Here is a 14,101-nt window from a genome sequence, read left to right on the forward strand (position 1 = left end):
TTACTTATTTATCCACAAATGCAAATAGCTCTATTTCACTCTTTAAACCAGCTGACATAAATGTGTTCAATTCAAAAATTCATCTGCTCCCAATTTTAGATATCCGGCGTATGAAATCGCCCTCTAGTGTTTTTCTACTTTTTTATTCCCCAAAAGGAACTGCATTGTAATTATTATAGGGATATTAAAATAATTTTTCACATCTATTTGTTTCAATGATTTTTTGACGGTTTCTCAATTTCTTTCTCCATCCTCACTTGTTCTTTTTAGTGAGTTTTCATTGTACCCCTTCTGTATAAATCTCTTTACCATATTATTAGCCTCCGCACCATAGTCTTTTATTTTTGGACCATTTCTATTTTTTCTATTGCTCACCAGTTGTCCTCTCCGGGTCTTATTCCATCACATTGGCAGATGGCAACTATTAGTAAAACTATAACTATTACTGTCTGTGGGCTAGCTGTATGATTTTGTGGCCAATGACCCTCCCCCATCCACAAATATGGTGAAGGCGAAATCTAAATTAAAATCATTTTTATTAATATTAGTTAAAAACACATTGAAGATTCTTCTCCACCAGACCACATGATTCCATAAAGCCTCTTGAAGCTTGAAAATATTTCATCTGCAACCACAAATAATAAGAAAAACAAGTAAATTCTCAGTAGTAATGTCAGTATCTCTGTTGGTCTACGGTAGTGAAACATTTAATTGTAAATCCCTGGTGGCATGGGGCACTAATGTAATAGGGTTAACGGGATTGTCTGGTATTTTTATACTTATGGCCCATCTTTAGGATACAGTTGTGGCCAAAAGTATTGACACCCCTGCAATTCTGTCAGATAATACTCAGTTTCTTCCTGAAAATGATTGCAAACACAAATTCTTTGGTATTATTATCTTCATTTAATTTGTCTTAAATGAAAAAACACAAAAAGAATTGTCCTAAAGCCAAATTGGATATAATTCCACACCAAATATAAAAAAGAGGGTGGACAAAAGTATTGGCACTGTTCGAAAAATCATGTGATGCTTCTCTAATTTGTGTAATTAGCAGCACCTGTAACTTACCTGTGGCACCTAACAGGTGTTGGCAATAACTAAATCACACTTGCAGCCAGTTAACATGGATTAAAGTTGACTCAACCTCTGTCCTGTGTCCTTGTGTGTACCACATTGAGCATGGAGAAAAGAAAGAAGACCAAAGAACTGTCTGAGGACTTGAGAAACCAAATTGTGAGGAAGCATGAGCAATCTCAAGGCTACAAGTCCATCTCCAAAGACTTGAATGTTCCTGTGTCTACCGTGCGCAGTGTCATCAAGAAGTTTAAAGCCCATGGCACTGTGGCTAACCTCCCTAGATGTGGACGGAAAAGAAAAATTGACAAGAGATTTCAACGCAAGATTGTGCGGATGTTGGATAAAGAACCTCGACTAACATCCAAACAAGTTCAAGCTGCCCTGCAGTCCGAGGGTACAACAGTGTCAACCCGTACTATCCGTCGGCGTCTGAATGAAAAGGGACTGTATGGTAGGAGACCCAGGAAGACCCCACTTCTTACCCCGAGACATAAAAAAGCCAGGCTGCAGTTTGCCAAAACTTACCTGAAAAAGCCTAAAACGTTTTGGAAGAATGTTCTCTGGTCAGATGAGAAAAAAGTAGAGCTTTTTGGGCAAAGGCATCAACATAGAGTTTACAGGAGAAAAAAAGAGGCATTCAAAGAAAAGAACACGGTCCCTACATGGCGGAGGTTCCCTGATGTTTTGGGGTTGCTTTGCTGCCTCTGGCACTGGACTGCTTGACCGTGTGCATGGCATTATGAAGTCTGACGACTACCAAAAAATTTTGCAGCATAATGTAGGGCCCAGTGTGAGAAAGCTGGGTCTCCCTCAGAGGTCATGGGTCTTCCAGCAGGACAATGACCCAAAACACACTTCAAAAAGCACTAGAAAATGGTTTGAGAGAAAGCACTGGAGACTTCTAAGGTGGCCAGCAATGAGTCCAGACCTGAATCCCATAGAACACCTGTGGAAAGATCTAAAAATGGCAGTTTGGAGAAGGCACCCTTCAAATATCAGGGACCTGGAGCAGTTTGCCAAAGAAAAATGGTCTAAAATTCCAGCAGAGCATTGTAAGAAACTCAATGATGGTTACCGGAAGCGGTTGGTCGCAGTTATTTTGGCTAAAGGTTGTGCAACCAAGTATTAGGCTGAGGGTGCCAATACTTTTGTCTGGCCCATTTTTGGAGTTTTGTGTGAAATGATCAATGTTTTGCTTTTTGCTTCATTCTCTTTTGTGTTTTTTCATTTAAGACAAATTAAATGAAGATAATAATACCAAAGAATTTGTGTTTGCAATCATTTTCAGGAAGAAACTGAGTATTATCTGACAAAATTGCAAGGATGTCAATACTTTTGGCCACAACTGTAGGTCATCAATATCTGATCAGTGGTGGTGGGACACCCGGTACGCTCACTGATCAGCTGTGTCCGGTTCCAAAGGCGGTCAGGTGTGCTGAGTTGCGGAATTGTACAGCACAGGTGTATCATTGGAATATTGGCAACAGCTGGGTGCCAGACATTCACCCCATATTTATTTGATTACAGGGCAGACATGCAATACCCGGCCACATCCAGTATATCATTGACAGAGCTCTGCAACTCGATACACAGGGAACAGCTGATTGGCAGGGCTACCGGGTGTTGCATCCCTACCGATCAGATATCGATGACCTATCTTAAGGCTAGCTCATCAATAGAAAAGTCCCGGAAAACCTCTGTAAATTGTGTTATAGGGTTTTGTCCCTGTCCTTGATTAGAACATGTCACCGTTCCATATGTTTAAGCCACTGAAAAGCGTTACTCTCAACAAAATAATTGAGGCTTATAGTAGTAGGGGCGCACACAGAAGTCAAGGTAAAAAAAAGTTTTCTGAAATATTGCCAAAAGTACCTTCAATATTTACATAATATATTTGAATACAGGAGCTTTCCTTTTCTGTATCCCACCCACCTCCAGCACTAAGGGGAGCTAGTATTAACCTCAGTGGCCAATCAATAGGCTTGTCCCATCGGTGGGTGAGTAAGGTGGTAAGTTCTCATTTTTATAGTTAGAGCATGTTCATCTTTTTTTCTCAACTACTGGACAATCCCTTTATGTGTCAGGAATCCCTCTACTATTTGCCTGTTTTTTGCCTCGATACTAGTTACCCCATTATAGTAGTTACCCCGTTGCCTCTACTCCTTCAGAAACACCACGCGGATTGACAAACAGGCTGCAAAGTGTTTAAACCTTGTGAGCTCATCGGGTTTGGCGTTGCCGGATTTAGCTGTAACAGACACAAATCAATGAATGATTAAAAAACAGTTAAAAGTTATCTAAGGGCGGAATTATAGAGGATTTAGAGGTGCTAAACCTGAGCTTCCAAGTGTCTAACAAGAGTCGCATAAAATCCCATGGCGATCTGATGATGTAAATAACTCCAATGTTAATGGCCCAGAAGTACCATCCATGTTACCTAATAACAGTCCTCCTAAGTAGTGTCAATAAAATGTTTCCTGAGGAGTACCATCCACCTGAAAGGGTAGATCCAATAACAGCACCCCCTCTAAAGAGAAATTGTCACTTCCCATAAATATGTAATTTTTATTCACTGATGTAAAAGATGCTGTTCTCCTGAATCTGGTGATGTTTTCCATTTGTTCCTATTCATCTCTGTTCTTGAGATATGGCACTAAGTTCTCTGCATAGAAAATCTAGCCTTTATAGCCAACTGGGTGTGGTACTCAAAACACACCCACAGAGATGAGTTGAGGAACATGCCCACTTGGCTGAAAAGACAAGACTTATTAAAAAAAAAAAAAATACTGTGTAACTAAACATTTACATATTAATGCCATCACCATCATTCCTTCATCAGTACCACCAGAACCTTTTTTTTTAACCCTGTTGGTCTTCTTCCCACAGAAGTATTACAGGTATTTATATTTACCAGAAATGTTGGTGCGATTCATTTATAAAATGATTGTTTTTGCTTTTTTCCTTTTAATTGATGATATTTCATGTGCTTCTGTGAGTCACAGACACAGTTGCAGTTGTAATGAGTAATATCTCTGAATACACCTGAATCGTCTGGTAATGAAACCTGTGTGATGACAGTTAGTACAGAGATAATGTTGGGAAAAAAAAATCTCTTAAAGTGAATGTGTCATCAGAAAATTACCTATTGTTTAAGTCAAGTTTTTATGATAAATGTATTTTTTTTTAATTTTTGGGGTAATTTTTTTTTATTTTTCACATCACATTTCATTAATTGAAACCTTACTACTTTCACACTGGCAGCTGCGGCTAATTCTAGACTTGTGCTTCTTGTTCTTTCAGGAAATCCACATGTATATTAGCAACAATAGAATAATTCAAAACCCTTTTGTTTAAAAGCCCTCTCATTGTAATCCTGTCTGCAATGATAATGAGACTGCTGAAAAGTCTTCTGTGGTGAACAGGAAATATGAAAAAAACACATACAAAATAAGTGTAAGTAACATATAATTATTAAATATATATCAAATGTATTTTATTTTCTGTGATGCCAAAACAAAGTAACAAGTATTTGTGAAGTGTAAAGGAAATGCTAAATTGTTTTCTTATTATTTTTCAACATATAAATCTGAAAATTGTGACTTCCATTTGTATTCAGTCACCCCTGTAGTTTGATACCCCTAAATAAAATCCTGAGTAGCCAATTGCTTCCAAAATTCACACAATTAGTGATGTAATCTCTTCTCTACAGCTGTTTTGTGAAAACCTCAGAGGTTTGAGAACATTAGGGATCAAACAGCATAATGAAATACAAGGAACACACCAGACAGGTAAGAGATAAAGAAGAGAAGAGTAAAGCAGGGTTAGGCTATATACAAGTAACCCAAGATCTGAACATCTCATGGAGTACTGTTCAATCCATGATCTAAAAATGGAAGGAGTATAGCACAACTGAAAACTTATCAAGGCATGGCCGTCTACCTAAACTGACATACCAAGCAAGGAGAGCCAATAGGTTCATGGCCACTCTGGAAGAATTGCAGAGATCCACAGGACAACAGTTAGTTGTATATTCAACAAATCTGGCCTTTATGGAAGAGTGGCAGGAAGAAAGACATTTTTTTTTAAAGCCATAAGAACTCCTGTTTTCAGTTGCAAATTGCCATGTAGCAGATACAAAAAGCATGTGGAAGAAGGTGCTCTGATCAGATGAGACCAAAGTAGAACTTTTTTTGACTAAATGCAAAATGCTTTGAGTGGCAGAAAACTAATATTGCACATCATCCTGAAAACACCATCCCTACTGTCACACATGGTGGTGGCAGCATCATGCTGTGGGAGACTTTTCTTCAGTAGGGAGAGGGAAGCTAGTCAGAGTTGATGGAAATATGGATGGAGCTAAATACAGGACAATCCTGGAGCAAAACCTGTTATAGGCTGCAAAAGACTTGAGACTGGTGCATAGGACAGCAGGACAAAGACCTTAAACATACCGTCAGAGCTACAATGGAGGGTTTAGATCAAGACTTATACATGTGTGTGAACGGCCCAGTCACAGTCCAGATCTAAATCCCATTGGTACTTAAAAGTTGCTGATCACAGATGTCTCCATCCAATCTCACTGAGTGAGAGCGAGTGTGCAAAGAAGAACGGCCAAAAATGTCACCTCTAGATGTGCAAAGCTGGAAGAGACAGACCCCAAAAGACTGCAGCAGTAATTACAGCGAAAAGTGATCCTACAAAGTATTGACTAAGGGGGGCTCAATACAAATGCACCCCGCAATTTTCAGATTTATATTTTTAAAATATTTAGAATACTTTGTATAATTTCCTTTATAATTCCTTGCTACTTTCTATTGACATCACATAAAATAACAATAAAAAACATGTAAGTTTATGGATGTAATGTTAAAAAATGGGGAAAGTTCACGAGGTTTGAATACTTTATCAAGAGATTGAATATTACAACTTTTCTTATGTTCATTTGTACAATTGATTTAAGCAAAGTTTGCTAAAAGTACAGTTCCCGTTTGAGAGAAGTTTTTCTCTATTTTACCTATGTGCTGACTGTGATACCCAAGGTTTCATTACCAGAACCTAAAGGTGTATTCTGAGATATTACTCATTATGGTTGCAACCGAACCTGTGACTCACAGGAGCACATACTACATCATCACTTACAGTGAATAAAAGCAAATGTTCGAATAAAGGAATCTCTCTGACACTTCTGGTAAATATTCACATCAGTTATTCCGCCTGGAAATGTAGCATTGACCGCTTGCTAATCATTCTTTTGCTCATTGTCTTTTATTATACGTTGCATTTGGTCATTGGAAGTGCAGGGATTCCTCACTTGTTTGTGTTTTTATTAATTCAGCATTTTTATTACTTTTTCGTATTTTGTTCCTTTTGAAAAATGTAAAATGTTCAGATGTGTGCTATGATACAACTTGAATATATCCTAACTAGTGATGAGCAAGTATGCTCGATGCTTGGGTTTTCCTGAGCATGCTCGGGTGACCTCAAAGTATTTTGGCATGCTTGGAGATTTAGTTTTTGTTGACGCAGCTACATGATTTCCGGTTACTAGACAGCCTGAATACATGTGGGGATTGCCTATTTGTTAGACAACCCCCACCCACATGTATTCAGGCTGTCTAGAAGAAATCATGCAGCTGCGTCAACAAAAACTAAATCTCCAAGCATGCCAAAATACTTTGAGGTCACCCGAGCATGCTCAGGAAAACCCAAGCATCGAGCATACTTGCTCATCACTAATCCTAACCTGACGGGGGAAAATGAAAAATGGAGCTGCCTCCCATAATCATCCATGCGATCAGTACTGATTGAGGTTCTTGACTGGTTAAACTAAATTTTCCCACTTTTCTCTGACCCTGACTTTATGCGCTGGTGTGTGGTTGTACTTTCAACAAAATTTCCATGGTGTACATTGAAGCAATGCTACAGGAGTCACCTCCCACTGATGACATTTGTGTACGTGACGTTACATTAAGTAATTAATCTGCTTATTGATAAACCTTATATGGTTATACCCATCTTCATAGATGATATTTTCGCACAGTGCTGGCAAAAACAAGCATTTTTGCAGTTTAATGCTTTTTGTAATGTTTAATGGTTTCCTCTCAATTATGGCTATATGTATTGAATAAAGCTATTTCACTAATCAAAGACTCAATAGGTGATCCATATCTACCTACTCTTTACGTTGGATATTCCACGCGTCTATGAACTTTTTGATACTGAGCACCACAATCCAAATATTACAAGCCAACAACCACTAATACTCTACATGAAGTTGATGATGTAACAAAGGTACTTCCAATTAATTTTTCACATAGGCTGTTACTTACAGAAGAGGACCAAGGAAATCTTCTTCTCTTTGATATTCCCAATCCAGGTCAACAAGGACTCCCCCAGAGGTTCATAAAATCTCATTTCCATCCAACTATCACCAACTGGGAAATACACAAAAATCCATGAGAAGTGCACTGAATAGCCAATAAGCTCAGAGCATGTTCTGTGAAATGGTTCTTACTTTTGCTATACTGAAGTCTTCTATTTTCTACTTTCACAGCTTTTTTTGTCCTGCAATGGTGTAGCAATAAATGCACTGTAATATGCGCCACATAAAATTCAGATGAAGAAAAATCGAAATAGTTTGAAATTCTCTATACATTGCACACAAATTTAAGGTAATATTACTCACAGTGGGGTGATTAATATGTCATAGACAAGAATAAATCATGCACATGTATAGAAAAATCTTCATGAAAATCAAGGATTTCTTTGTGGACTGCACTGCGATTCCTTTATTTATGGCCTCAGCAGTTTTTTTTTAAAACTTTGTGGCTCTACACTTTTTCTACAAAAGTGGCACCGCCGTGGGGTCTTTTCTAGTGCAACCAATGGAAACCACTGTAAAGAGTTACCTATAACAGAGCAGAGGCATCATCAGAGCAAGCTTTAGTTCTCACTGTCTTGACCAGTGAAATAAATTAGGACAAATAGCTTGCATAAGGCTGGTTCGACATTGGCACCACTGCTGTCGTTGTTAAGTTTTTTGTTTATTAACAGGTACATTGTGTCTGTCTACAAACTATGTGTCTCTTACCAGATGCCATCAGTGATTGTCACCTCCAAATTATTAACAGTAAATTGCATTTCACTTGGAAACAACACTTCACTTTCAGGTGCATTGGTGGCAATAGCAGCAAGTTTCCATGTACCAGCAATCTGAGAAAATACAGCAGAAATATTAACAATAATATTCAACTTCAGAAAATTCAATGCAATCAAAGTTATATGAGAAACTATCTGGATGACATCACTGTTGTGAGTTCATTTTCTGGTCTACCAGCTGTGAGTTCTCCTACCAGGCTCCCTCTGGTGGTAACAGGAGGTAGTGAGGCTGATTTAATCATTAGAGATCTGCCACCTGATAATGAGGATGACGATTGGACCTCAGGAATCTCAGATTGGATTTAAGACAGCCGACGCCCTACTCTGGTGCTGGTGATTCCTTCTGCTTGTCAGGTCTTGGTTCTCAGCTCTGTTCCAGTCAGCTCAAGCTAAGTTTTTTTGCTAATGTTCACACTTGATTTTGTTGTCCTATTCAGTTTTTTGTGTGGTCAGTCAGCCCCGGCTGGGGCTGTGCTGAATTTCCACTCTTAGTTATCTGTATTTGCCAATTTGCTTTTTGTCCCTTATTAGATTGGCCTCTTTTTGCTCTGTCTCAGAATATTTCAGAGTACTGATATAGTGGGAGAAGTCTAGTGACTTCAGGGTTAATTTTGTTATCAGAAGTGTTAGACATTATTTTGTAGGGTTTTGGGCAGATTGCAGACAGTGTCTTTCCTTTCCACTCCTTTCTAGTTAGTTTGGGCCCCATCGTTTGCTCAGCCTATTTTCCTGCCTGTGTTTGTGTTTTCATCTTGTTTCACCGTCAATACATGTGTGTGGGCTGTCTTTCCTTTGGGGTCTGCTCTGGGGCAGTTAGTTTTCCCCTTTTCTTGCTTAAGGCTTATTTAGTCCTCTGCCGTGACAAGGCGTCTAGGTTCATCGTAGGTACGCTCCATGGCTGCTGCTAGTTGTGTGGTTAGGATCAGGAATCTGCAATCTGCATAGTTACCAACCTCTCTGGTTTTTCTGGGGCTTAGCTTGTTTTAGGTTTTTTCCTCCTCGGTGACCCATTCATAACAGAATCACCAGCCATACCGCAGATTCTAGGGTACTCAAAAGCAGGGAAAAGTTGTTAAAAAAAAAGTGTCAGAATTTTTTTTTTTTTTAATGTATTTTTTCCTCTTTTTCTCTGGGGCCGTAGGAGGATTTTTTTTTTTCCTAATTGAGATTAAGCAATTGTCTGATCGTGTGGAGCAACTTGCTGTTGAAGTGCAGGGAATTTCCACCTACTTCATTCAGTCACATGCTGCTGAACCTAAGATCCCTACTCCTAATGTGTTTTCTGGGGATCGGTCTAAATTTCAGAATTTTAAAAATAATTGTAAATTATTTCTTGCCTTGAAGCCTAACTCATCGGGGAGCCCTGCGCAGCAGGTTAAAATTGTCATCTCCTTACTGCGCTGCGATCCCCAGGATTGGGCTTTTTCTCTGACACCTGAAAATCCTATTCTGACTAATGTGGATGTATTTTTTCAAGCCTTTGGGGTTGTTGTATGATGAACCTAATGCTGTTGATCAAGCTGAGAGAACCCTGTTGGCATTAAACCAGGGTCAGGATTCTGACTGTCAAAAATTCCGAAAGTGGGCGGTCCTTACTACATGGAATGATAGTGCTTTGGCAGCTCTCTTTCGGAAGGGTTTATCAGAGACCGAAAAAGATGTTATGGTGGGATTTCCTGTTCCCCCTGGTCTGGATGATTCTATGTCATTGGTCATTCAAATTGATCGGTGTTTACGTGAACGTAAAACTACACGGGAGGCGCTACCACCTTTTGAACAAACGTCTGAACCTATGCAATGTGATGGGGTTTTGTCTAGGGCGCAACGTTAGGAGTTTAGAAGGCGTAATAAGCTGTGTTTTTTCTGTGGAGACCCCTCTCATACTATTTCTGTCTGCCCTAAATGACAGAAACGTTTTGCACACACATTTGCTGTGGGTGGCGTACAACCTAAGTTCCTTTTGGCAGTTACTCTGATCTGCTCCTTATCTATGTTTTCCACTAAGGCTTTTGTGGATTCAGGAGCAGCGTTGAATCTGATGGATTTGGACTTTGCTAAACGTTGTGGATTTCCGATGACACCTCTGCGGACGCCTATCCCTTTGAGGGGGATTGATGCTACTCCTTTGGCGAAAAATAAACCTCAGTTTTGGACCCAGGTGGTAATGCGGGTCGCTCCAGACCATCAAGAAAATTGCAGATTTTTGGTGTTGCATAATTTGCATACCATTGTTCTGGGGTTTCCCTGGTTGCAAATTCATAATCCAGTTTTGGATTGGAAATCTGTGTCTGTGGTGAGTTGGGGTTGTCGGTGTGCCCTTAGTGAGGCTCCGGTTTTTTCCACCTCTCCTCAGTCGCATGATGTTCCTGACTATTTGGTGGACTTTTATGATGTATTTAGTGAGAATGAGTCTGCGTCTTTGCCTCCTCATAGGAGTTATGACTGTGCAATTGAACTGAGCACGGGGTGTAAATTTCCCAAGGGTCGGCTCTTCAATTTATCTGTACCCGAGAACGAGGCTATGCGATCCTATATTAAGGAGCCGTTGGAGAAGGGTCATATTAGACCATCCTCTTCACCCTTAGGTGCCGGGTTTTTTTTCGTGGCCAAAAAGGATGGTTCATTAAGGTCTTGTATTGATTATCGTGCCCTCAACAAAATTACTTTTAAATATCAGTATCCATTACCCCTGATTTCGGATCTATTCTCCAGAGTTAAAGGTGCTTGCTGGCCTCAGGGGGGCGTATAATCTTATCCGCATTAAGCATGGGGATGAATGGAAGACGGCGTTTAATACTCCGGAGGGACATTTTGAGTACCTGGTGATGCCTTTTGGGCTCACTAATGCCCCTTCTGTCTTCCAGTGCTTCATGAACGACATTTTCCGGGACTTTGTGGATACATTTTTGATTATCTATCTGGATGATATTTTGATCTTCTCCAAGGATTGGGATTCTCATGTGGAACATGTTCGGACTGTGTTCCGGATCTTGAGGGAGAATTCCCTGTATGTCAAAGGATCGAAATGCCTTTTTGGGGTACAGAGGATTTCATTTTTGGGATTTATTTTGTCTCCGTCAATTATTGAAATGGACCCGGCCAAGGTACAGGCCATTTATGATTGGGTTCAGCCCACTTCTTTGAAGGCCCTCCAGAAGTTTTTAGGTTTTGCTAATTTTTATCGGAAATTTATAGCAAAATTTTCTAGTATTGCCAAGCCATTGACTGATCTGACTAAGAAGGGTGCTGATGTGTTGAATTGGCCTCCGGAGGCTGTTTCTTCCTTTCAGGAGCTGAAGCGAAGATTCACTTCTGCCCCGGTTTTGCGGCAACCTGATGTCTCACTCCCGTTCCAGGTAGAGGTGGACGCTTCTGAGATTGGTGCAGGAGCTGTTTTGTCCCAAAAGGATCCTGTAACATCTAAAATGAATCCCTGTGCTTTCTTTTCCCGAAAGTTCTCTCCATCTGAACGTAACTATGATGTGGGGAATCGGGAACTGTTAGCCATGAAATGGGCATTTGAGGAGTGGAGACACTGGTTGGAGGGAGCTAAACATCAAGTCGTGGTCCTCACTGACCACAAGAATTTGATTTACCTGGAGTCAGCCAAACGCTTGAACCCTAGACAGGCTAGGTGGGCCTTGTTTTTTACATGTTTTGATTTTGTGGTCTCTTTTCTTCCTGGCACTAGGAATGTCAAGGCTGACGCTCTCTCTAGGAGCTTCTTTGCTGATTCTCCTGTGGTGACCAAGCCTGCTACCATCTTAGGCGAAGGGGTAGTTCTTTCTGCCATCTCGCCCGATTTGAGACGTGCTCTGGAAGAGTTCCAGGAGGACAAACTTGAGCGTTGTCCCAGTGGAAAGTTGTATGTTCCTGACCAGTGGAAGAAGAGAGTGATGTCTGAAGTTCATTGCTCTGCATTGGCTGGTCATCCAGGTATTTTTGGTACTAGAGATCTGGTGAGTCGGTCTTTTTGGTGGCCCGCCTTGTCTTTTGATGTCAGGAATTTTGTGCAGTCCTGTGGGACTTGCTCCCGGTCTAAACCTTGTTCTCGCTCTAGTGGGTTGTTGATGCCTTTGCCGGTCCCCAGGAGGCCATGGACCCATATTTCAATGGATTTCATCTCTGATATGCCTGTCTCTCAGATAATGACTGTTATTTGGGTGAATTGTGATAGGTTCTCTAAGATGGTTCATCTTGTACCACTCCCTAAGTTGCCATCTTCCTCTGAGTTGGTGCCCCTGTTTTTGCAACAGGTGGTTCGCTTGCACGGGATTCCTGAGAACATTGTATCTGACAGAGGAGTTCAGTTTGTGTCTAGATTTTGGAGGACTTTCTGTTCCAAGCTGGGAATTCAGTTGTCCTTCTCCTCTGCTTTTCACCCTCAGACCAATGGGCAGACGGAGAGAACAAACCAGACCTTGGAGTCGTATTTGAGATATTTTATTTCCTCTGATCAGGATGATTGGGTTTCATTTTTGCCCTTGGCCGAATTTGCTTTAAATAATAGAGCTAGTTCTGCCACTTTGATGTCACCTTTTTTTTGTAACTTTGGGTTTCATCCTCGATTTTCTTCAGGGCAGGTGGAGCCTTCTGCCTGCCCAGGTGTTGACACTGTGGTGGAGAGAATGCGCCAGATCTGGGACCAAGTGGTGGATAAGTTATCTCTCTCCCAGGAAAAGGCCCAGCGGTTTTCCAACCGACATAGGACCATTGGTCCCCAGTTTAAGGTTGGTGATATGGTTTGGTTATCATCAAAAAATATCGCTATGAAGGTGGCTTCTCCTAAGTTTAAGCCTAGATTTATTGGACCTTACAAGATTTTGGAGATTATTAATCCGGTCTCTTTTCGTTTGGCTCTTCCTGTCACATTTAAAATCCATAATGTGTTTCATAAGTCCTTGTTGAAGAGGTTTGTTGAACCAGTTTTTCCTGGGGTGGCACCTCCGGACCCTGTATTGGTTGAAGGTAACATGGAATATGAGGTAGAGAAGATACTGGATTCCCGTCTGGCTAGACGGAGACTCCAGTATTTGGTTAAGTGGAAGGGTTATGGTCCGGATGATTATTCCTGGGTCTCTGCCTCTGATATTCATGCCAAAAGATTGGTGTGTGCCTTTCATCGGGCTCACCCTGATCGCCCTGGTGGCGTGGATGAGGGTTCGGTGACCCCTCCTCAAGGGGGAGGTACTGTTGTGAGTTCATTTTCCCCTTCACCATTGAGGTCTGATGAACTCCCTCTTCTGGTGAAGGAAGGTAGTGTTTCTGTTTTTGCCTCCTACGGTGACTCATTCATAACAGTGGACACTGTGGTTGAGAGAATGCAGCAGATATGGGACCAAGTGGTGGATAAGTTGTCACTCTCTCAGGAAAAGGCCCAGCGATTTTCCAACCGGCATAGGACCATTGGTCCCCAGTTTAAAGTGGGTGATATGGTTTGGTTGTCGTCTAAGAATATTCCCATAAAGGTTGCATCTCCAAAATTTAAGCCAAGATTTATTGGACCTTATAAGATTTTGGAGATTCTTAATCCTGTTTCTTTACGATTGGCTCTTCCAGTTACGTTCAAGATCCATAACGTATTTCACAAATCTCTGTTGAAGAGGTTTGTTGAGCCAGTGGTTCCTATGGCAGCACCTCCTGACCCTGTGTTGGTTGAAGGCAATGTGGAATATGAGGTAAAGAAAATATTGGATTCTCGTTTGGTTAGATGGAGACTCCAGTATTTGGTCAAATGGAAGGGTTATGGCCAGGAGGATAATTCTTGGGTCTCTGCCTCTGATATTCATGCCAATAGATTGGTTCGTGCTTTTCACCGGGCCCATCCTGATCGGCCTGGTGGCGTGGATGAGGGTTCGGTGAC

The 14,101-nt window shown here is 40.9% G+C and overlaps 1 protein-coding gene across 1 annotated transcript in view; it reads right to left on the reverse strand.

The window, feature by feature from the left end:
- Positions 1 to 519: 519 nt before the first annotated feature.
- Positions 520 to 14,101, reverse strand: part of LOC141051798 (uncharacterized) — a 101,765-nt gene continuing 88,183 nt past the window's right edge. The window contains exons 17-21 of the mRNA XM_073548830.1: positions 8,171 to 8,292; positions 7,595 to 7,644; positions 7,410 to 7,514; positions 3,227 to 3,328; positions 520 to 625 (exon numbers count right to left, since the gene is read on the reverse strand). Of these exons, the coding sequence (XP_073404931.1) occupies positions 3,237 to 3,328; positions 7,410 to 7,514; positions 7,595 to 7,644; positions 8,171 to 8,292 (369 nt within the window). The 3' untranslated portion in view covers positions 520 to 625; positions 3,227 to 3,236. The remainder of the gene's footprint in view (positions 626 to 3,226; positions 3,329 to 7,409; positions 7,515 to 7,594; positions 7,645 to 8,170; positions 8,293 to 14,101) is intronic.

Source organism: Dendrobates tinctorius, unplaced genomic scaffold, assembly GCF_039654945.1.
Source record: "Dendrobates tinctorius isolate UK_male_01 unplaced genomic scaffold, ASM3965494v1 ptg000158l, whole genome shotgun sequence".
Classification (NCBI taxonomy): domain Eukaryota; kingdom Metazoa; phylum Chordata; class Amphibia; order Anura; family Dendrobatidae; genus Dendrobates; species Dendrobates tinctorius.